Consider the following 22957-nt stretch of genomic DNA (forward strand, 5'->3'; position numbering starts at 1 on the left):
TCCCCAGCATCCCCAGCCAAAGTAGTATGCCTCCAGCTGTTGCATAACTACAAGACCCAGCATGCCCTTCCGCTGTCCGTACATGCTGGGGGTTGTAGCTTTTGCAACAGCTGAAGGCACACTGGTTGCAAAACACTGAGTTTGTTACCAAACTCTGTGTTTCACAACCAGTGTGCCTCCAGCTGTTGCAAAACTACAACTCCCAGCATGCACTGATAGACCGTACATGCTGGGAGTTGTAGTTTTGCAACAGCTGGATGTTCCCCCCCCCCCCCCCCCAATGTGAACGTACAGGGTACACTCACATGGGCGGAGGATTACAGTAAGTATCCAGCTGCAAGTTTGAGGTGCGGCAAAATTTCTGCCGCAGCTCAAACTGCCAGCGAGAAACTACTGTGAACCCCCGCCCGTGCGACTGTACCCTAAAAACACTACACTAACACACAATAAAAAGTAAAAAACACTACATATACACATACCCCTATACAACCCCCCCTCCCCTCCCCAATAAAAATGAAAAACATCTGGTACGCCACTGTTTCCAAAACGGAGCCTCCAGCGGTTGCAAAACAACTACTCCCAGTATTGCCAGATAGCCACTGACTGTCCAGGCATGCTGGGAGTTTTACAACAGCTGGAGGCACCCTGTTTGGGAATCACTGGCGTAGAATACCCCTATATCCTCCCCTATGCAAGTCCCTAATTTAGGCCTCAAATGCGCATGGCGCTCTCACTTTGGAGCCCTGTCGTATTTCAAGGCAACAGTTTAGGGTCACATATGGGGTATCGCCGTACTCGGGAGAAATTGTGTTACAAATTTTGGGGGGTATTTTCTGCTTTTACCCTTTTTAAAAATGTAAAATTTTTTGGAAAAGAGGCATTTTAGGTAAAAAAAAAATTATTTTTTTTACATATGCAAAAGTCGTGAAACACCTGTGGGGTATTAAGGTTCACTTAACCCCTTGTTACGTTCCCCGAGGGGTCTAGTTTCCAAAATGGTATGCCATGTTTTTTTTTTTTTTGCTGTCCTGGCACCATAGGGGCTTCCTAAATGCGGCATGCCCCCAGAGCAAAATTTGCTTTCAAAAAGCCAAATGTGACTCCTTCTCCTCTGAGACCTGTAGTGCGCCAGCAGAGCACTTTTCACCCCCATATGGGGCGTTTTCTGAATCGGGAGAAATTGGGCTTCAAATTTTGGGCGGTATTTTCTGCTTTAACCCTTTGTAAAAATTTAAATTTTTTGGGAAACCAAGCATTTTAGGTAAAATTTTATTTTTATTTTTACATATGCAAAAGTTGTGAAACCCCTGTGGGGTATTAAGGTTCACTTTACCCCTTGTTACGTTCCCCAAGGGGTCTCGTTTCCAAAATGGTATGCCATGTGGGGTTTTTTGCTGTCCTGGCACCATAGGGGCTTCCTAAATGCGGCATGCCCCCAGAGCAAAATTTCCTTCAAAAAAGCCAAATGTGACTCCTCTTCTGAGACCTGTAGTGCGCCAGCAGAGCACTTTTCACCCCCATATGGGGTGTTTTCTGAATCGGGAGAAATTGGGCTTCAAATTTTGGGGGGTATTTTCTGCTTTAACCCTTTGTAAAAATGTAAATTTTTTGGGAAACCAAGCATTTTAGGGAATTTTTTTTTTTTTTTTTTTTTACGTATGCAAAAGTTGTGAATCACCTGTGGGGTATTAAGGTTTACTTTACCCCTTGTTATGTTCCCCGAGGGGTCTAGTTTCCAAAATGGTATGCCATGTGTTTTTTGTTGCTGTTCTGGCACCATAGGGGCTTCCTAAATGTGACATGCCCCCCAAAAACCATTTGTCGCTCCTTCCCTTCTGAGCCCTCTACTGCGCCCGCCGAACAATTAACATAGACATATGAGGTATGTGCTTACTCGAGAGAAATTGGGTTTCAAATACAAGTAAAAAATTTCTCCTTTTTACCCCTTGCAAAAATTCAAAAATTGGGTCTACAAAAACATGCGAGTGTAAAAAATGAAGATTGTGAATTTTCTCCTTCACTTTGCTGCTATTCCTGTGAAACACCTAAAGGGTTAAAACGCTGACTGAATGTCATTTTGAATACTTTGGGGGGTGCAGTTTTTATAATGGGGTCATTTATGGGGTATTTCTAATATGAAGGCCCTTCAAATCCACTTCAAACCTGAACTGGTCCCTGAAAAAAAGCGAGTTTCAAAATTTTGTGAAAAATTGGAAAATTGCTGCGGAACTTTGAAGCCCTCTGGTGTCTAACAAAAGTAAAAACTCATCAATTTTATGATGCAAATATAAAGTAGACATATTGTATATGTGAATAAAAAAAAAATTATTTTGAATATCCATTTTCCTTACAAGCAGAGAGCTTCAAAGTTAGAAAAATGCTAAATTTTCAAATTTTTCATCAAATTTTGGGATTTTTCACCAAGAAAGGATGCAAGTTACCACAAAATTTTACCACTAAGTTAAAGTAGAATATGTCACGAAAAAACAATCTCGGAATCAGATTGATAACTAAAAGCATTCCAGAGTTATTAATGTTTAAAGTGACAGTGGTCAGAATTGCAAAAAATGGCTGAGTCCTTAAGGTGAAAAAGGGCTCAGTCCTTAAGGGGTTAAGGCTTTGTTCACACGGCTGTCATTGTTTCTGTTGGAAATAAAATGGAATACAATTGTAGTGCGGTGCCAGTCCCATCAAACATTGAACCACCATTGGCATCCAATGGGCCTTTATAGATTGATAATGTGATCCATTGTGATGTCCATCATTTTGATGATGGATTAAGCATGGCATGCTGCTCTTTTCCTCATTTCTGAAGAAAGGCTTTAAATGGAACCTCTGACAGAAGTGTAAATACAGACTACACCTCTGTTAGGGTCTCCACCTTCGCTGTTGAAAGATCTACAACATTCTATAGAAAATGCTTTATTTACCCTCCATTTTCTAAGTCTCTCCCCTTGTAATGGGAACAGTCTTTCTTACATGCAGAGGTTAAAATCCTGTTCTGCTATAATAAACCTTCAGCTTTAGGGGTATGTTCACACATACAGGATCCTGCGCAGATTTGACGTGCATTATTTGAAGCTGCAGCTTTCAATGTAAACCAAATTACTTAACACAACATAAAATCTGCAGCTTCAAGTCCTGCATATCAAATTTGCGTAGGATACTGTAAATGTGTATGCAACCTTAGGGTACTTTACACATGCATATTTTTGCTGCCCATTGACTTCAATGGGTAGCAAAATCAGCTAAAGCAAATCTGCAGCAGAGAATATGCACATGTGAACATGTCCTTAAGGCAGTGTTTCCCAACCAGGGTGCCTCCAGCTGTTGCAAAACTAAATCTCTGGGAGTTGTAGTTTTGCAACAGCTGGAGGCACTCTGGTTGGGAAACATTGCCTTAAGGGGGCATTCCAGGAAAAAACTTTATATATATATATATATATATATATATATATATATATATATATATATATATATAATCAACTGGCTCATGAAAGTTAAACAGATTTGTAAATTACTTCTATTTAAAAATCTTAATCCTTTCAGTACTTATGTGCTTCTGAAGTTAAGGTTGTTCTTTTCTGTCTAAGTGCTCTCTGATGACACGTGTCTCAGGAAACGCCCAGTTTAGAAGAGGTTTACTATGGGGATTTGCTTCTAAACTGGGCGTTTCCCGAGACACTTGTCATCAGAGAGGACTTAGACAGAAAAGAACAACCTTAACTTCAGAAGCACATAAGTACTGAAAGGATTAAGATTTTTTAATAGAAGTAATTTACAAATCTGTTTAACTTTCTGGAGCCCCTTTTAAGCAGTATTATGTATCAGCTTAAATAGATCTAGGTGCGTTATACATCACTAGCAAAAATATTTTCTCTGGCATGAGTAGGGGCAAATATTTCCATTCACTGACAGCAATACATTCTTTATGTCTATTCCCAACTTAATTGATTCTGTATTTGGTTTTTCAACACTTGTGTATCTTGTATCTCAGCTGTATAGATTCCTGGTTTGAGGTGAACAGGTGTTGTCCAGAACACCCTTCTGATTGACCTGCGGCCATTCTGGCTGACTTTCTCTTAAGGTATGTTAGCCTTCTTCTCCTTCCCCTTTTACATTGCACAATCTTTCCCCTGAGGCTTCCCATGGGCCCAGCAAACAGGCAGTCAGTTCAGGCATGTATTGTGTTTGCCTGCTGATGCTACATCTCGACAAGACTCGAAGATTTCTTCACCTGGTCCGTCATTTAACCCTTTAGATGTCGTGATCAATGCAAATCGTGGCATCTAAAATGAAAGTTGCCGGTAGCTCAGTCGAGCTCACTGAATCCCCAAGATCGACTAATTGCAGGCGTTTGGTGAGCTAAAATTGTGGAGGAGGGTCCCTTTACCTGCCTCCTGCCACTGATCACCAATCCAATGATGCAGCCCGGATAAGCCAGGGTGTATCATTGGCTCACCGGTCTCACTGTGTAATGCTATGCCATAGGCATAGGGTTATACAGTGAATGCGATATAAAGATTGCATATAAAAGTCCCCTATGGGGTCTTAAAAAGTAAAATGCAAAAGAAGTCTCTAAAATTATATAAAAAAAACCCTCCCCTAATAAAAAATGAAATCACCTTTTATTTTCACATTTTCCCAAAAAAATAAAACCCTATAGCACCAGGCCATTTTTTTCCACCTCCTCTTCTAAAATCATAACACTTTCAACTTTCCACCTACAGACCCATATGAGGGCTTTTTTTTTTGCGCTACAAATTGTACTTTGTAATGACATCAAGCATTTCATAACAAAATCTATGGTGAAACACACACAATTGTTTGTGGGGTGAAATTGAAAAAAAAAATGCAATTTTGTAACTTTTGGGGGCTTCTGTTTCTACGCAGTGCACTTTTCAGTAAAAATGACACCTTATCTTCTGTAGTCCATACGATTAAAGGGATACTCAATTCATAAAGGTTTTATGTTTTCTGCATATGGAGCTATATGAGGGCTCATTTATTGTGCAGTGATCTGTAGTTTTTATTGTTACAGTTTTTATTTTGATGGGACTTTTTGATCGCTCTTTTTATTTAAGGTATATGAAGTGACCAAAAGTGAATAATATTGGAGTTTATTTTTTTACGTGTACGCCGTGCAATTTAATTAACATTATATTGTTCGGACACTCACACGCACAGCGAAACCACATATATTTGTTTACATTATTTTATTTTAACCCCTTTAATGACGCAGGGCGTAAATGTACGTCCTTGTGCAGTGGCAACGGCAGGACGTACAATTATGTCTTGTACATGACCGCGAGCATCGGACCGCTGCCTGGGTCTTGCACAGCAGGTCTCGGCTATTATCAGCAGCCAGGGACCTGCCGTTAACGGCACACATCAACGATCGCGCTAATGTCTTCCATTAAAGGGGCACTCCATTGGAAAACATTTTTTTTTTTTTTTTTTTTTTAATCAACTGGTGCCAGAAAGTTAAAAATATTTGTAAATGACTTGCATTAAAAAATCTTAATCCTTCCAGTACTTATTAGCTGCTATTTGCTCCACAGGAAGTTCTTTTCTTTTTGAGTTTCCTTTCTGTCTGACCACAGTGCTCTCTGCTGACACCTGCGCATTTTAGGAACTGTCCAGAGTAGGAGAAAATTCCCATAGCAAACCTGTTCTGCTCTGGACAGGTCCAAAAATGGACAGAGGTGTCAGCAGAGAGCACTGTGGTCAGACAGAAAGGAAATTCAAAAAGAAAAGAACTTCCTGTGGAGCATATAGCAGCTGATAAGTACTGGAAGGATTAAGATTTTTTTTTTTTTTTTTATAGAAGTAATTTACAAATCTGTTTAAATTAGTGGCACCATTTGATTTAAATAAAAAAAAAAAGTTTTCCAGTTGAGTACCCCTTTAAACCCCTCAGATGCCGTGATCAATACAGATCATGGCAGTGCGGTCACTAAAATGGATGATCGGATCACCCGAACTATTAAAATATAATGTCAATGATCCCGTACAGTGAACGTAAAAAAAGTCAAAAATTTCTGCTTTTTTATAACCTTTTATTCCCCAATTTTTTTTTTATGTATTAAGTTTTATATATGCAAATGTGGTATCAATTAAAAGTACAGATAACTGCGCAAAACATGAGCCCTCATACAAACACTTAAATGGAAAAATGAAAAAGTTATAGGTCAGCCAAACAGAGGGATTTTAAATGTACTAATTATGTTAAAAAGTTTGCGATTTATTTTTTTAATCGTACAATAAAGTATGTAATCATGGGTATCATTTTAATCGTATAGACCGACAGAATAAAGAAAACATGTCATTTTTACCGTAAATTCTACAGCATGAAAACGAAACCTTTCAAAATCTGTTAAATTGCGGTTTTCTTTTCAATTTTCCCACACAAATAGTATTTTTTTTTTGTTGCGCCATGCGTTTTATGGTAAAATTAGTGTTTTAATTACAAAGGACAACTGGTTGTGCACAAAAAACAAGCCCTCATACTAGTCTGTGAATGGAAATATAAAAGTTATGATTTTTAGAAGGCGAGGAGGAAAAAAAAACTTTCTGAGTGCTTAAGGCCAAAATGGGCTGAGTCCTTAAGGGGTTAAACATAGGAAAAGAGGGTGATTTAAACTTTTATTAGGGAAGGCGTTAATTCACGTTTATCAACTTTTTAAAGTTCATTTTATTATTTACTTTTTTTTTTTGCGATTGCATAACACTGTTCAATGCTGTGCTTTGACTCAGCATTGATCAGTGTTAATGGTTCCCTGCTTCCCTAAGCTGTTCGGGACTCGCAATTTTGCCACAGATGTCCTGATCAGCTCCCTTAGTTAACAAAGTTAAAAACCCTCATTTAGATGCTGCGGTCAACTTTGATTGCGGCATCCAAAGGAATAATGTCAGTCTTCGGCCTGATCAGCAACGCATTAAAGGGGTATTCCAGGCAAAAACTTTTTTATATCAACTGGCTCCGGAAAGTTAAACAGATTTGTAAATTACTTCTATTAAAAAATCTTAATCCTTCCAATAGTTATTAGCTTCTGAAGTTGAGTTGTTGTTTTCTGTCTAACTGCTTTCTGATGACTCACGTCCCGGGAGCTGTCCAGCTCCTATGGGGATATTCTCCCATCATGCACAGCTCCCGGGACGTGACATCATCATTGAGCAGTTAGACAGAAAACTTCAGAAGCTAATAACTATTGGAAGGATTAAGATATTTTTTATAGTAATTTACAAATCTGTTTAACTTTCCGGAGCCAGTTGATATATATAAAAAAAAAAAGTTTTTGCCTGGAATACCCCTTTAAACCTGGGTCCTGGCTGCTGATAGCAACTGGGACACACCATGTATGAAGCATGCTCAGCTCCTGAACGCGCTTCAGACTGCAGGAGCAAACAAAGTGGTACTTATAAAAACAAAAAATCACGCCGCAAAAGAAGAGCCCTCAAACATCTCTGTACACGGAAAAATTAGGTTATAAAGGGTCAGACGAGGACAATTTTATGCATGCTAATTTTGTTTAAAAAATTATATATAAATATATTATAATATATATATATATTTTTTTTTTTAAGTTGTACAATAAAAAAAAAAAACTATAAATTGGGTATGGTTTTAATTGAATTGACCTACAGAATAAATGATATACCAATGTCTCCACCTCTCCTATTTGCAGAGCACTGGGTTTTACCCTCTTTAGGATCACAGAGACTGGAATCTGCGTCCTTCCAGGGTTGTCTGAACTGCTTTCCACACACATCCCCTCCTTCATGTGCACCTTCAGTTATCCAAGACTGAAGATCCAAGGAATAACAAAAGCCAAACTGAAGACTACTCTTCCCATCATCATCTTTACATGCTCGTGGGGAGAAGGCATCAGGAAGGGGAGAAGGCAGAAGGGTCATGTCTTTACGCAGACCCCTCCTACCAGGTCGGCAATTGAGAGGTCCTAAGTCAACGCCACTTGTGCCCTTTATAGGTAGAGTTCACAGACTGGGGGAGGGGAAAAGAGCAAAGAAAGGTCATTGGAAGAAAAAAAATAAACCCCCTCTTAAACCTTGGAGAACCTGCCGGGGGATACATTGTAACCTTTGATGCCATGAGATGAACATTTATACTTTTTTAATTTCTGGCACTTTGCACTGAATGTTTGAAGAGTATAGAAAGGGCAGAACCATCCTGCGCAATGCCAGAAATGGAGAAGGGGAGAGGTGCTGTAGTGCATTTGGGTGGCTTTTCTGGCATCTTATCTGAACGAGGGTTGTGTTTCATTTTGTTTCTATTTTTTCCCAGTGCTTCCCAGACAAAAGCTTTGTAGATGGCGAGCACTGATGGACTAGACTGGACTGCCTTGCTGTAACGTCGTCTCCAGTGGAGTTAAGGATTTTGCACACAATAAAGGACAATATAGGGTCCATGTGACTATGCCAAAAGGAAGAGGGTTTAGGAATTACAGGGTGGTGTATTGTTTACCCCCCACAAGTTGTTTTTTTTTTTTTTTTCTCCAACATCCCATCTTCTCCTGTAATAATATTGTTATTATAGATAGTATAAATTAATTTATGCTGGAATAGGTCAAGAGTGGCATTTCGAGGGTTGTCTGCATTTGTTGGAGTCTCTCCCACCGAACCCTCTTAATTTTAACCTCTGGATGGCCAGTCCTTTTATTCACTTTCTGTATATGTTTTGGCAAAATAGCCTGTTCACACTGTAGTTGCTGGATTATAGAGATTGGTTTTCATGAGAAAATGTTATTCCCCTTAAGCACGTAAAGAGTCCTGTGCTGATCACCATTTTCTCGTAGGGCTAACAAGTGTACATGTGACATCATTATTTTCAGCTGCCATTCTTTGCTTTTAAAAGCTGAAATTACCATGTACTCTAAGAGCTCTATACATTCTGTGGGTCCCAAATATGGGGTTGTGAGCCTTGGTTGTTTATCAACCCTTATACCACAAAATCTATATATCTAGCCCATAAAGCTTTACACGATCAGTCCCTTATCTGCCCTTAAGCTTAGCCAAATAAAGTTGTGCACAGTTTCAATTGAAAATTGGGACTTGAATCCTTATTACTGCAGAAATTCCGGCCCATGTTGGAACCCGGATGTTGTATTTATTTGAGGTCTCCTTTTTTCTATAAATATATACATACATACACACACACAGCAACTTCCTCAATTGTATAGATAATCTATATTTTATACACTTTCTGGCCTGGCCAATGTCCTGTGCTGTAGATGTTGTATTGCCACCTAGTGGACAGTGCAGGTAGTGCAATCTTTGTTGTAGCGTATGGTGTTTACACCGTGGAAAGGGGGGGGGGGGTAGGGGAGTTCTGTGTCAGAATTTAGGGAGCAAACTGGTGCCACATTAGATAAATAACTTATTTTTTTAATCCAATTACAGTACAGGTATACACTTGTGTAAAACGATTGTTAGGAGGACTGTGGGAGAGCACTGCATTTTTAATGTATTTGCCATATGAAATGGATGTAAAGCTGTCTCCCTCTCTTCATCCGATCTCACGGACGGACATGATCTATAGATATTGCCAATTTAACCAGACCACCTTGATTCAGTTTGCATGTTTTTTTTTTCTTTCCCTGGTAACCTAGCTATTACTTATTAAAGTGACATAGCCTTTTTTCATCCCATCAGTGTTACATTGGGGGGAGGGGGATCTGCACTGTCTAATTCTTGTGGGAATTATACCCCCTCCCCTTTTTGTTTTGAACTGAAACAGAGGGGAAAATACTGTTTAGAGGGGGAATCCTCAGCGGCCAAATATTATTTGCCCTATTGTGGCTTTCATATATATATATTATTATTATAATTATTATTATTTTTTTTTTTTTTATAAAGTGGGAGGACTGTGTTGTATATCTGTTGTTCTATAATAAAGGAATGGGTCTTTACAAAGTCCTGACTGTGACCTACTGAGCGTGGAGACTGACTTTTTATTTTTTGGGCCCCACTGGATAATGCAGTGTTTCCCAACCTGGGTCCCTCCTTGTGTTGCAAAACTACAACTCCCAGCATGCCTGGACAGCCAAAGGCTGTCCAGGCATGCTTGGAGTTAGTTTTGCAACATCTGGAGGCACCCTGGTTGAGAAACACTGGGATAATGGGAAGTGAACCTAAATTTATGCATGTAATCTCAGAACCTGGTACACACACAGTGTTGTACAATATGCCAAGACACATGATTTTAGGAAAAATTCTGCCACCATCCTACAGACGTCAAAGAAACCTTTAAGGGTTCTTTTCTTCTTGCAATCTATCATTTTTGTTGCAGAGATTTACCCACACGTAGCCACAGTAACCAGCAGGACATTGCTATTGGCTCTATTGGGAAACGGTAGTAAGTTGTTTCTAAAAATAAAATAAATTATATGTATATAATTTTTTAGCATATGCTTACACGTACAGATTTGCAGAACATTTGCTGCATATTTTGTCTTCTCTTTTTACTTTAACAGAGAAATCGAAATATGCAGCAAATCCACACGTGACCATACTTAGGGGGTATGTCCGCATGTGCAGATTAGCTGTTAACTTCCTGCAGATTTTGACTGAGAAGTAAGAAGCTGCAGTAAATTTTCAAGTTTAACCTACTTTTACATTAGAACTAGCTGCTCAATTTATGTCTGAATAATCTAGGACAGCTCTTTATTGGCTGCAATATTCTATCAATCAAAAAAAGCAGCCAATCGGTATAGACTGCTTTCCCTGCTGTCTCTATCTGTGTGTTTGTTTTTCAGCCCACCTCTGTACCACTTTGCATTAACACACAGTGGGAAAGTAATTCTCGGAGGTAGGAATGCCCATGTGCATCCTACGAACTGGTGTAAGTACTAGAATACAATGAACTAAAACTACTGACCACTTTACAGGTTACATATTAATTTTGTCTTTTTTTTATTTTTATTGAAGAGTTATCCATGGATAGAAACAAAGCTTATTTCTTTTTATTTTTCTCCAAAAAAACAGAACCACACCTGTCTGCGTGGGGTGGGGGGGGGGGGATGGTATAATAACTTTGCTCCATTAACTACTATGGAAATGAGCTTCAATACCACACAACCTGACGACAGGTGTGGTACTGTTTTTTGAAGAAATAAGCTGTGTTTTTTCTATTCCTGGATAACCCCTTTAGATCAGATGTAAAAGGGGAACTCGTATTTGGAGTAAAAAAAAAAATGCATTGGAAGTATTTTCAAAACGAGTCAGATTGTGTGTACTGGGGTTTTTATCAAAACTAGTGCAAGGGAAAAGTTTCACTCAGGTTGTTATAAGGAACCGCTTTACTTTTGCGTAGTTTTGATAAAGCCTCCATGTTAAAGGGGTACTCCGGAGGGAAAAAATCAAACTGGTACCAGGAACTGCCCACAGAGGTGGCAACATGGAGCACTGGTTCAGACTGGAAAGAACTACACTACTGCTTCCTCTGGAGCATACAGCAGCTACGTACTGAAAGGATTAAAGGGTACCTCTCATCAAAAAAACTTTTGATATATTATAGATTAATGTATGCAGAATAACTTTACAATTGCATGTTATTAAAAAATATGCTTCTTTCTATTTAATTTTCCACTTTGAAGAAATGACCACTAGGGGTCTCCCTACCAGTCCTGGCAGCAAGCATTTCAGACTCATGCTGGAGTCCTAAACACTAGGAGCTGCCAGTCTGCTTTGTTCACAAAGGAGAACACTCAGAGCTGCCAGCCTGCTTTGTTCACAGCCTGTTTGGCTGTGAACAAAGCAGGCTGGCAGCTCTGAGTGTTTAGGACTCCAGCATGAGTCAGAAATGCTTGCTGACAGGACTGATCGGGAAAAATACAATAGAAAGAACCATATTTTTCATTAACATGCTATTGCAAAGTTATTCAACATTCATTAAGCTAAAATATCAAAAGTTTATTTGATGAGAGGTACCCTTTAAGTTTTTTTTTTTTTTTTTCTATACAAGTAATTTACAAATCTGTATACAGTCATGGCTGTAAATGTTGGCACCCATGACATTTTTCAAGAAAATGAAGTAACACATTTTGCTATATACATGTTTATTCCCTTTGTGTGTATTGGAAATAAACCATAAAAGGGAGGGGGAAAAAAAATAAGCTAATTGGACATAATGTTACACCAAAGTCCAAAAATGGTCTGGACAAAATTATTGGAACCCTTAACTTAATATTTGGTTGCACACCCTTTGGGAAAAAAATAACTGAAATCAGTCACTTCCTATAACCATCAATAAGCTTCTTACACCTCTCAGCTGGAATGTTGGACCACTCTTCCTTTGCAAACTGCTCCAGGTCTCTCTTATTGGAAGGGCGCCTTTTCCCAACAGCAATTTTAAGATCTCTCCACAGGTGTTCAATGGGATTTAGATCTGGACTCATTGCTGGCAACTTCAGGACCCTCCAGCGCTTTGTTGCCATCCATTTCTGGGTGTTTTTTGATGTATGTTTGGGGTCATTGTCCTGCTGGAAGACCCAAGATCTTGAATGCAAACCCAGCTTTCTGACACTGGGCAGCACAGTGCGACCCAAAATCCGTTGGTAATCCTCAGATTTCATGATGCCTTGCACACATTAAAGGCACCCAGTGCCAGAGGCAGCAAAACAACCCCAAACCATCATTGAACCTCCACCACATTTCACTATAGGTACTGTGTCCTTTTCTTTGTAGGCTTCATTCCGTTTTCGGTAAACAGTAGAATCATGTGCTTTACCAAAAAGCTCTATCTTGGTCTCATCTGTCCACAAGACATTTTCCCAGAAGGATTTTGGCTTACTCAAGTTCATTTTGGCAAAATGTAGTCTTTCTTTCTATGTCTGTGTCAGCAGTGGGGTCCTCCTGGGTCTCCTGCCATAGCGTTTCATTTCAATGTCGACAGTTCGCGCTGACACTGCTGCTCCCTGAGCCTGCAAGACAGCTTAAATATCTTTGGGGCTGCTTATCCACCATCCAGACTATCCTGCATTGACACCTTTCATCAATTTTTCTCTTCCGTCCACGCCCAGGGAGATTAGCTACAGTGCCATGGGTTGCAAACTTCTTGATAATGTTGCGCACTGTGGACAAAGACAAATCTAGATCTCTGGAGATGGACTTGTAACCTTGAGATTGTTGATATTTTTCCACAATTTTGGTTCTCAAGTCCTCACAGTTCTCTTCTCCTCTTTCTGTTGTCCATGCTTAGTGTGGCACATGCAGACACACAATGCGAAGACTAAGTGAACTTCTCTCCTTTTTATCTGCTTTCAGGTTTGATTTTTTTTTTTTTTTATATTGCCCACACCTGTTACTTGCCCTATTTGAGTTTAAAGGACCATCACATGCTTTAAACAATCTTATTTTTCCACAATTTTGAAAGGGTTCCAATAATGTTGTCCTGACCATTTTTGGAGTTTGGTGTGACATTATGTCTAATTTGCTTGGCCCTGGGTTCCTCCTAATGCAAGACAATGCTAGACCTCATGTGGCTGGAGTATGTCAGCAGTTCCTGCAAGAGGAAGGCATTGATGCTATGGACTGGCCCACCCATTCCCCAGACCTGAATCTGATTGAGCACATCTGGGACATCATGTCTCGCTCTATCCAGGTCCAGGACTGTCCAGGAGTTGGCGGATGCTTAAGTCCAGGTCAGAGAGGACATCCCTCAGGAGACCATCCCCCACCTCATCAGGAGCATGCCCAGGGGTTGTAGGGAGGTCATACGGACACGTGGAGGCCACACACACACTACTGAGTCTCATTTTGACTTGTTTTAAGGACATTACATCAAAGTTGGATCAGCCTGTAGTATGGTTTTCCACTTTGATTTTGAGTGTGACTCCATATCCAGACCTCCATGGGTTGATACATATGATTTCCATTGATAATTTTTGTGTGATTTTGTATTCAGCACATTCAACTATGTAAAGACAAAAAGTATTTCATACGATTAGTTCATTCAGATCTAGGATGTGTTATCTTAGTGTTCCCTTTATTTTTTTGGGCAGTGTGGGACTTTATAGACTGCAGTGTGTCACCACTAGATGACAGCAGAATCACTGGTGTATTAGTAGCCAACATACAGTTTATTGATAATAATAGCGCTGCCCTATATTGTGGTGGAATGAGAACTACACTGTCTCTGTGTAGCTTTATGGAATTTAACACTGGAAAAAGTTTTATATTTCTTTCAGGGTCTATAGGAAACTTGGTGGCAACCTTTATATAAAGACTCCTGCAGCCATGTGGTAGACAAAGATATAGGTTTGTGTGGATGAGTGGTTCTGTGCCTGAGCCATATACCTAGCATCAAGAATATGATTGGATCCTGTAAGAAATGTTTTTTTTGCTGTTTTTGTCTTAACTCCTTAAGGACGCAGGTCGTACGTGTACGCCCTGAGTCCTCTCCCTTTCTATACCGCGGGGCCACGGCCTCTAACAATGGGCGGGACCCGTGGCTAATAGTGCACAGCACTGATCGCGGTGCCGCGCGCTGTTAACCCTTTAGACGCCGTGTTCAAAGTTGATCGCCGCATCTAAAGTGAAAACTGCTGCCGGTTCGCTCAGGGGACTGTTCGGATCACTGCAGCTAAATCACGGCGTCCCGAACAGCTGTAAGACACTAGGAGGGTCCCCTTACCTGCCTCCGGGTGTCCGATTGCCGAATGACTGCTCAGTGCCTGAGAGCCAGGCATGAGCAGTCAAGCAGCAGAATCATTGATCTATGTTATCCTATCGGACAACAAAGATCACTGTAAAAGTTCAGTGTGTGCAGCGTTATAGCCCCCTATCCCCCATAGGGGGCTATAACACTGCACACAGTTTTGGGGTGTGAACCATCAAAGGTTTTGATGCAACCAGGTCACGAAGCATGTTGAGGAAAAAAGACCCAATGAAGTGTCAAAGGTCTGAGAAGAATCAAATGTGCAGCTACAAAGAACCCATTATCTTCCAGTTCTGTCATATTCCAGAACCGCAATCTACCTTAAGTTGCCGGAAGTAGAATGTGTGCAGTGCTCAGAGATATGGCCAGGGTAATAGGCTAAAATCTGACCTAAAGAAGACACAAGTTGAAACATGGAGTGGACCAATGTGAAGGCAGATTTCAAAGGTTTTATGGACTGATAGTGAGTAGAGATGAGCGAATTTACAGTAAATCCGATTCGCCACAAACTTCTCGGCTCGGCAGTTGATGACTTATCCTGCATAAATTAGTTAAGCTTTCAGGTGCTCCGGTGGGCTGGAAAAGGTGGATACAGTCCAAGAAAAGAGTCTTCTTGGACTGTATCCACCTTTTCCAGCCCACGGGAGCACCTGAAAGCTGAACTAATTTATGCAGGAAAAGTCATCCACTGCCGAGCCGAGAAGTTCGTGACGAATCGAATTTACTGTCTCTCTAATAGTGAGAGATGTAGATGCATGGGCCTGTAGTTAAATCAGTAATAGACACAGAGCTTCACTTTGACACTAGCAAGGTAAAGGTGGGGTACTAGTATGGGCTGGTATAATTCGAAAGGTGCAATCAGTTTGGTTACTATGGGCAACTCTACCACTTCACGTTTTGATAAATCTCCCCCACTTTAAAGGGAATGTGCCGCCTAGATTTTTATACATATTAGCGCCATGTTCTTTATATTCTGCTTGTCATTGTTTCTGATTTGTAATTTTTTTTGTATGTTATGGGGGCTGCTAGCTTGCCTGAGCTGTTTTTAACAGCATTATTATGCTTTTTCAGCAGGACCATAGATCATAATAGACAGGACCTATTAAATTCACATGAATTTGAGATGCTACAGAGGTCAATCTATAGGGAGGAGAGAGGCTGATCTCTGCTGTGAATGGTGGTGAATCCAGTGTTATTTACTGGTGCCACCTTTCTTTGTACTCCTATCTGTAATTCGGAAAGAGGGATTACTGGGAATCATTTGTACAGGACAGAAAGTCTAAGCTTATTTTGAAGCAGAGTAGCCACAATGAAAATTTCATGATCATTTCAAAATATAATTGGTAAAATGGAGAAAAAAAATCACCAAAAGTTCTTAAACCATAGAGGAGATTTTTCCAAACCTGTGAAGAGGAAAAGTTTTACCGATGCCCAGAGCAACCAATCAGATGGCTTCTTTAACACCTCAAGGACCATTGCTGTGTATACACGTCCGGTCTGAATGCACGTTCAGCCATTAGGACGTGTATACTCCTACACTGCTGCACAGTGCACCCACGAGATCGCAGCAGGGACTCGGCTGTAACACACAGCCGGGACCCTGCCGCAAGGCCGGGACCGAAGTAAACTTCAGTCCTGGCATTTTAACCCTTACAGCCGTGGTCGGAAGTGACCGCGAGCTGTAAGGAGTTTTGACAGAGGGAGGGGGCTCTCTCCTGTAGCACCCCGCAACTATCGCGGGGTGCTGCTGCTTACCTGGGCAGCCGGGGGTCTTTACTAGGTCCCCCAGGTCTGCCCCGGTTATTGCCTGATAGGACGTGCCTGAGGCACGTCCTGATATGCTGCCTGCTAGTGTAAAACTGGCAGACAGCATATAACTGCAATTCTTTGGAATACTAAGTATTCGAAAGCATAAAAAAAAATATATAAAATAAATAAGTGTAAAAAAGAAAGTGTAAAGACAATAAATGTAAAAAATTCAAGTGTAAAAATTTTTTTTAAAAAAGTGTAAAAAAAAAATTAATGAAAATACATTTATTAAATAAATATAATCAAAAATAAAAATGTATATTGTGTAGGATCACACGGCGCAGGTAGCGCTAGGTAGCTTTGTGTGTCCACTTATAGCGGCTGATTTCCCGCCGGCAGTCATGAGCGGACACACTGAGCTACCCAGCCACAGCAGTAATCTCGCCCTTGTGACTGCTGGGGGCATCTGCGGTGTGCTCTGTGCCCCTACACTGCATCCCGTTCATACTGCGTTTCTGCAATGTTAGAGGTATCCGTCAGCATCACGTCAAAAGGAGTGATGCTGACGTATACTGTAGCAGCTCCATTGATTTCTGAATGAGACTACTACAGTATACATTGGCATCGCTTTTTTGGTGTGACAACGGACACCTATACTGCAGAAACGCAGTATGAATGGGGACTAATCATATAATGATGCCCTGAAAGCCAAAGGGGGCTCCTCTCCTTCTTGGTCTTACCAGGCGGTCAGGCAACCAGATATGGCCTAAGTAGGGGTACTGCCCAGCCTGGGACGAACAGCGTGATAAAATATGGGTGCATTTCCTCCATTTCAAAGCGACTTACCAAAATGATGTTCCACAAATAAAGAATTTGTGGGGAAAAAAAAGCTAATTTCTATTTTTTCTCTGACTTTGAAATAATTCTAGCCACACAATAAGGGCTCAATGTGCTCACTTTTGCCCTAGGTGAATACTTTAGGGGGTGTAGTTTCGAAAATGGGGTCACTTCTGGGGGTGCAGTATTGTTCTGACAGTGCGGCCTATAATTTGTATAATGATATCCTGAAAGCCAAATGGTGCTCCTCTCCTTTTGGGTCCCACCATGTGGCCATGCAACCAAATATGGTCTAAGCGGGGGTATTACCGAACACGGGACGAACAGTGTAATAAAATATGGGGCGCATTTTCTACTTTTCAGATGCAATGTACAAAAAATATGTCCCACAAATAATGCATTTGTGAGAAAAAAAAAGAAATGTTACATTTTTCCACTGACTTTGTATCCATTCCAGCCACGCAAAAAGGACTCCAAGTACTCACCTTTGGTCTAGATGAATACTTTAGGGGGGTGTAGTTTCCAAAATGGGGTCACTTGTTGGGGTTCTGTATAGTTCTGGCAGCTAAAACCCTTTGCAGGCATGAAGTGCGGCCTACAATCTATTCGTCCTAAAATGATGCCCTGAAAGCCAAATGGCGCTCCTCTCCTTCTGGGTCCTACTACGCGGCCAAGGAACCAAAAATTTCCTAAGCGGGGGTATTTCCAAACACGGGCCGAGCAGTTTAATAAAATATAGGGTGCATTTCTTGCGATATCAGAAGTGGTGTACAAAAAATATGTCCCACAAATGATGTATTTGTGAAAAAATGCTAATTTCGAATTTTTAACACTGACTTTGTAATAATTCCTGCCAAAAAAACTATGGTGTTAAAATACTCCCTGTACCCCCTAGCGAATACCTTGAAGGGTCTAGTTTTTAAAATGGGGTAATTTGGGGGGGGGGGTGTTCCTATGTTCTACCACCTTCAAATTTCTGTAAACCTTGCATAGGACATAAAAAAAAAATGTACTTTTCCAAATTTCAAGTTAAATTGTTAGGCTTCTAATTAATTTAAAATGTGAATTAAAAACAAAAAAAATGCTGTCAAAATAAAGTAGACATCTGAAAGTATAAGTTTCATAAACTATTTGGTCAGTATGTATAAATATATGCAACCTATTAGTGTTAAAATAGCAAAAAATCGTTTTTTTTTTTTTTTTTTTTTAAATATGATTTTTTGCACTGTAAAAAAAAAAAACTACAAATGATATCGGCTTACTTTTACTATGTACAAGAAGGACGACTTGTGACAAAAAAACAATGTCAGAATTATCGTGATTGGAAAAACATTACCAGAGTTATTCTCTAATAAAGACAGACATCCCCGATTTGAAGAAACAGACCTGGTCTTTCAGGGGAGTACAGGTTTACTTGTGCTGGTCCTTAAGGGGTTAATTTTTTCAGAGGCTTTTATAAAAATAGTCTGGTTGCTATTAGCAACTGCACCACTCAGGTTTTAATCAATTTCCCCCAATATGTTTAACCTAAAAACTTGATTAAAACAAGATATCATTTTTTGATGAAATTTGATTTGTGGCTTATGTTTTCTTTTGTCTCAACTTCTATGACCCATAACTTTTTGTATTTTTCCTCTGACAAAGTTGTATTAGGTCATTGGCACACTTTATTCTTCCATATAATTTATTACAAAGCCAGAAAAAAGAGTTATTTGGCAAAATTGAAAAAATTAAAATTTGAATTGAGCAAATTTGTGGGGCATACAGTAGAACTGACCTGTTTAACTTTATTCTATGGGTCAGTACAATTCCATTTATACCAAACTTGGATAATTTGTGTTTTGTTTTATAATTTAAAAAAAAAAAATTTTTACCGATGAAAATATACATGAACTTGCAAAATTTTTGTTTTTCATTTAGTTCCATAATAATAGTTAAATACAAATTGTTGCCTAATAATTGTGCACACACACAGATACCCTACTAATAAACCCAAACCCTCACTTTAGTATTCTTAAACATTCAAGTTTAAGGTTTATTAACATTTTGGATTGCTGGAGATCAATGTAGTTGTTCAATAGTAAAAGTAATCCTCAAAAATCCAACTGACCTAATAATAGTGCACACGTTTTAGATCGTATTTCTGTATCTCCCCCAATGTGGTGCAAATTTTCTGCTGTTGAGTTTGCATCTGTGTAAAGTATAAAGTGACAAGTGCTGTCTTTTGCTGCTGTGCACTTTCCTACCCATTGAAAATAGGTAGCAAAATAGGCTGCATATATTTCTACCTATTGATTTCAATGGGTAGGAAAATATGCAGCAGCAAAATACGGCACGTGTCACCATACCCTACGTCTGTATTTAAACTGGTTCTCTGTTCCAATCATATTTAAATTTTCTCTTATGGAACCCTGACAGATTGCATTATAATAAATGAGAGAAGACAAAGCGAAATATCCTTCTACTGTTCTGATCTTTTGTTACAATGACCCAGATTTACCAATCTAGGCACAGAAACTGCCTGGTTTCCACCATAACAACCAATTACAGTAAATTTTTCCTATCTTAATGAGCTTTGGTAAAATTAAAGCTGTGCTGTGATTGGTTGCTGTGGGAAAACCAGGCCATTTTTGTCCCCAGATTAGTTTAAGTCCAGCCTACCTAGCTACTAGAGATGAGTGAAGTTACAGTGATTCGATACAAACTTCTCGGCTCGGCAGTTGATGACTTTATCCTGCATAAATTAGTTCAGCTTTCAGGTGCTCCGGTGGGCTGGAAATGGTGGATACAGGCCTAAGAGACTCTTTCCTAGGACGAATCGAATCACTGTAACTTTGCTCATTTCTACCAGCTACCAGGGTTGTCTAGACTGGACCCATTGTATCAAATCCTTAGCTGTGAGAAGTGGGAGATATCTTGTGCATCGGCAGTCATGTAAATGCATTTGGTAAGTTTTGCCATGAGCAGTGGGTTTCTGGTGTATTTAAAGAAGCCATTCTAGGAAATTTACCTAGGAAATTGCTGATGTTACAATTTTTGACACTCTTCATAATGTAAAACACTACTGTCCAAGCCCTAAGCAGCAAATAACAGGGAGAAATAGACTCCATGCACCTGTAAAATAAAGAGAGCATAGACTGTAGGCATTTACTTTCCCCCCAAAAAAGTAACTGATGCCTAGATCAACTTAATGCCACCTGAAAAGGTCTGGGCCCTTGGTTTTCTTCTTAAAGCAGACATGCATGGAGGACACAACATACAGAGGCATTGCACTTGGTTAAGTGTTTAAAGCATCAGTGATCACCAACCTATGGCTTTAGCAAAGCTATAATTCCCAGCATCCCCTGACAGATGGAGGGTTTTAGGGCATGCTGGAAGCTGCAGTTCTGCAACAGCTGAAGTACCATATGTTGTAAAGAAAGATCAGGAAAATACTATGCCAACATGGATTTTTTTAAGTGCAAGAAATGCGGATGTTGCGGCACTAGTTGGGGAAATGATGTGTTATCTGCTCCAGGTCTTAAGAATGGTCCATGGGTTCTGTATTCTTCACTGCCCCTCCCCGTGTTATATTACATTACATATGCAGTTTTTCCATAGATGTAGATGATGTCTCCAGTATTCTCAGGTTTAGTGCATTTCTCTGTGTAATTCCGGTTGAGTTCTGAGGATGGAACATCCAATTGGCTTATTCCAAGTTCATTTTTGGTTTGATAATGACAGTCAATGAAAAAACACAAATACATATAGACGGCAATTGTTCAGGCCTGAGCTGACGCTGCGTTACTTTGAGTGCCCCTCCATTCACCAAAACTGAAGAAGGTGCTTCCTCCGTAGGCGATCATTACAAGGCAGGCAAAGAACTGCATGACAGAGGGAGAAAAACAATAATAAATGCACAGGTATTATATATGATGCTAGTTATGAATTGTCTATAACAGTGGTCTCCAACCTGCGGACCTCCAGATGTGGCAAAACTACAACTCCCAGCATGCCCGGACAGCCGTTGGCTGTCCGGGCATGCTGGGAGTTGTAGTTTTGCCACATCTGGAGGTCCGCAGGTTGGAGACCACTGGTCTATAATATACTTGGCTGCAGTCATTTATCATTTTTGTAAGAAACAATACATCACTTTTATTAACATATAGTTACATTAAAATAGGAGGATATCCACCCAGGAGGGGGATGACAATAAAATGCAGGTTTCACTCAGATATTATACAAAGTGCCTTAGTGCATAATATGGAACAGGACTAACATGCAGCGAGACAGTAGCAGCAAGTAAGTGTAAACATAAGTACAGTGCAAGTAGTGCAAAAAAATAGAGTAAAAATCATATACTTAGCCATACATGGTAGTAAAGAGGCACAAGATACCTGAGCGACACCACCCCACCGCGGCTTTTCTGCAAACCTTTGTCACCACCCCTCGACAAAGGTTTGCCGAAACGCCGCGTTGGAGTGGTGTCGCTCCAGTATCTTGTGCCTCTTTAGCGATAGAGGTATATATCAGATCACCTCAAGGCCCACCAGACCAAGCACGTAGTAGGGTGCGGACTGCACCCGAATACTTGAAAGCAGAAAGACGAGGAACTCCAGCTTGGTACAGATCAAAATGCCGTCTTTTCACATGAGGCTACATGGATCACAGGTACAACAGGATGTGACGCGTTTCGGCCAGGTGCTGGTCTTACTCATACAATGAACACACTGCATGAATTGTATATATAGGCATAAAGAGAGACGCAAATGCATGACAGGTGGAAAAGAACCTGCACATACTCCATTAACTCTCATGTCCATTCACAAAAATGGTGAATACAAAGACTTCAATAAATACAAAATTCACAAATCAATTAAAAATCATAACACCAAAAAATGTTGAAGACTAGCCATATAAATGCATTGCTTTATTTTGTATGACAGATACAATTCTATCTTTCTAAAATTCAGAAAAAAGAAAATATATAGGTATCAGCTTGCATATGGATGCCCAACTACATGTACAATATATCTTATACTATCTAAAATATTGCACCCAAATGCAAGCATACCTATCATATGTATTATAATAATTCTGTCAGCTATGTTTCGGAAACAGCATGCTTATGATACTGATCTATATATTTTCTTTTTTCTGAATTTTAGAAAGCTAGAATTTTATCTGTCATACAAAATAAAGCAATGTATTTATATGGCTAGTCTTCACAATTATGGTGTCATGATTTTTAATTGATTTGTATTTCGCTGTCATTGTCTTATTGAAGTCTTTGTATTCACCATTTCTGTGAATGGACATGAAAGAGTTAAAGGGGTACTCCCGTAGAAAATTTTTTTTTTTGTAAATCAACTGGTGCCAGTAAGTTAAACAGATTTATAAATTACTTCTATTAAAAAATCTCAATCTTTCCAGTAGTTTTTAGGGTCTGTATGCTACAGAGGAAATGGTTTTCATTTTGGAACACAGAGCTCTCTGCTGACATCACAAACACAGTGCTCTCTGCTGACATCTCTGTCCATTTTAGGAACTGTACAGAGCAGCATATGTTTTCCATGGGGATTTTCTCCTACTCTGGAGAGTTCCTAAAATGGACAGAGATGTCAGCAGAGAGCACTGTGGTCATCATTTAACTTTCTGGCACCAGTTGATTTAAAAAAAAAAAAGTTTTCCACAGGAGTACCCCTTTAATGGAGC

The 22957-nt window shown here is 39.8% G+C and overlaps 2 protein-coding genes across 8 annotated transcripts in view; one reads left to right on the forward strand and one right to left on the reverse strand.

Annotated features, from left to right (window-relative positions):
• Window positions 1-9955, forward strand: part of ZNRF1 (zinc and ring finger 1) — a gene marked incomplete in the record, with an annotated part of 49173 nt that extends 39218 nt beyond the window's left edge. The window contains 2 exon segments of the mRNA XM_056525603.1: window positions 3998-4087; window positions 7689-9955. Coding sequence (XP_056381578.1) covers window positions 3998-4055 — 58 coding nt within the window.
• Window positions 9956-15363: 5408 nt separating this feature from the next.
• PLLP (plasmolipin) overlaps window positions 15364-22957 on the reverse strand; it is a 69060-nt gene continuing 61466 nt past the window's right edge. For all 7 annotated transcript variants that reach the window (XM_056525611.1, XM_056525609.1, XM_056525607.1 and 4 more), the window contains one exon: window positions 15364-21126. In XM_056525611.1, coding sequence (XP_056381586.1) covers window positions 21025-21126 — 102 coding nt within the window. In that variant the 3' untranslated portion in view covers window positions 15364-21024. The remainder of the gene's footprint in view (window positions 21127-22957) is intronic.

Source organism: Hyla sarda, chromosome 6, assembly GCF_029499605.1.
Source record: "Hyla sarda isolate aHylSar1 chromosome 6, aHylSar1.hap1, whole genome shotgun sequence".
NCBI lineage: Eukaryota > Metazoa > Chordata > Amphibia > Anura > Hylidae > Hyla > Hyla sarda.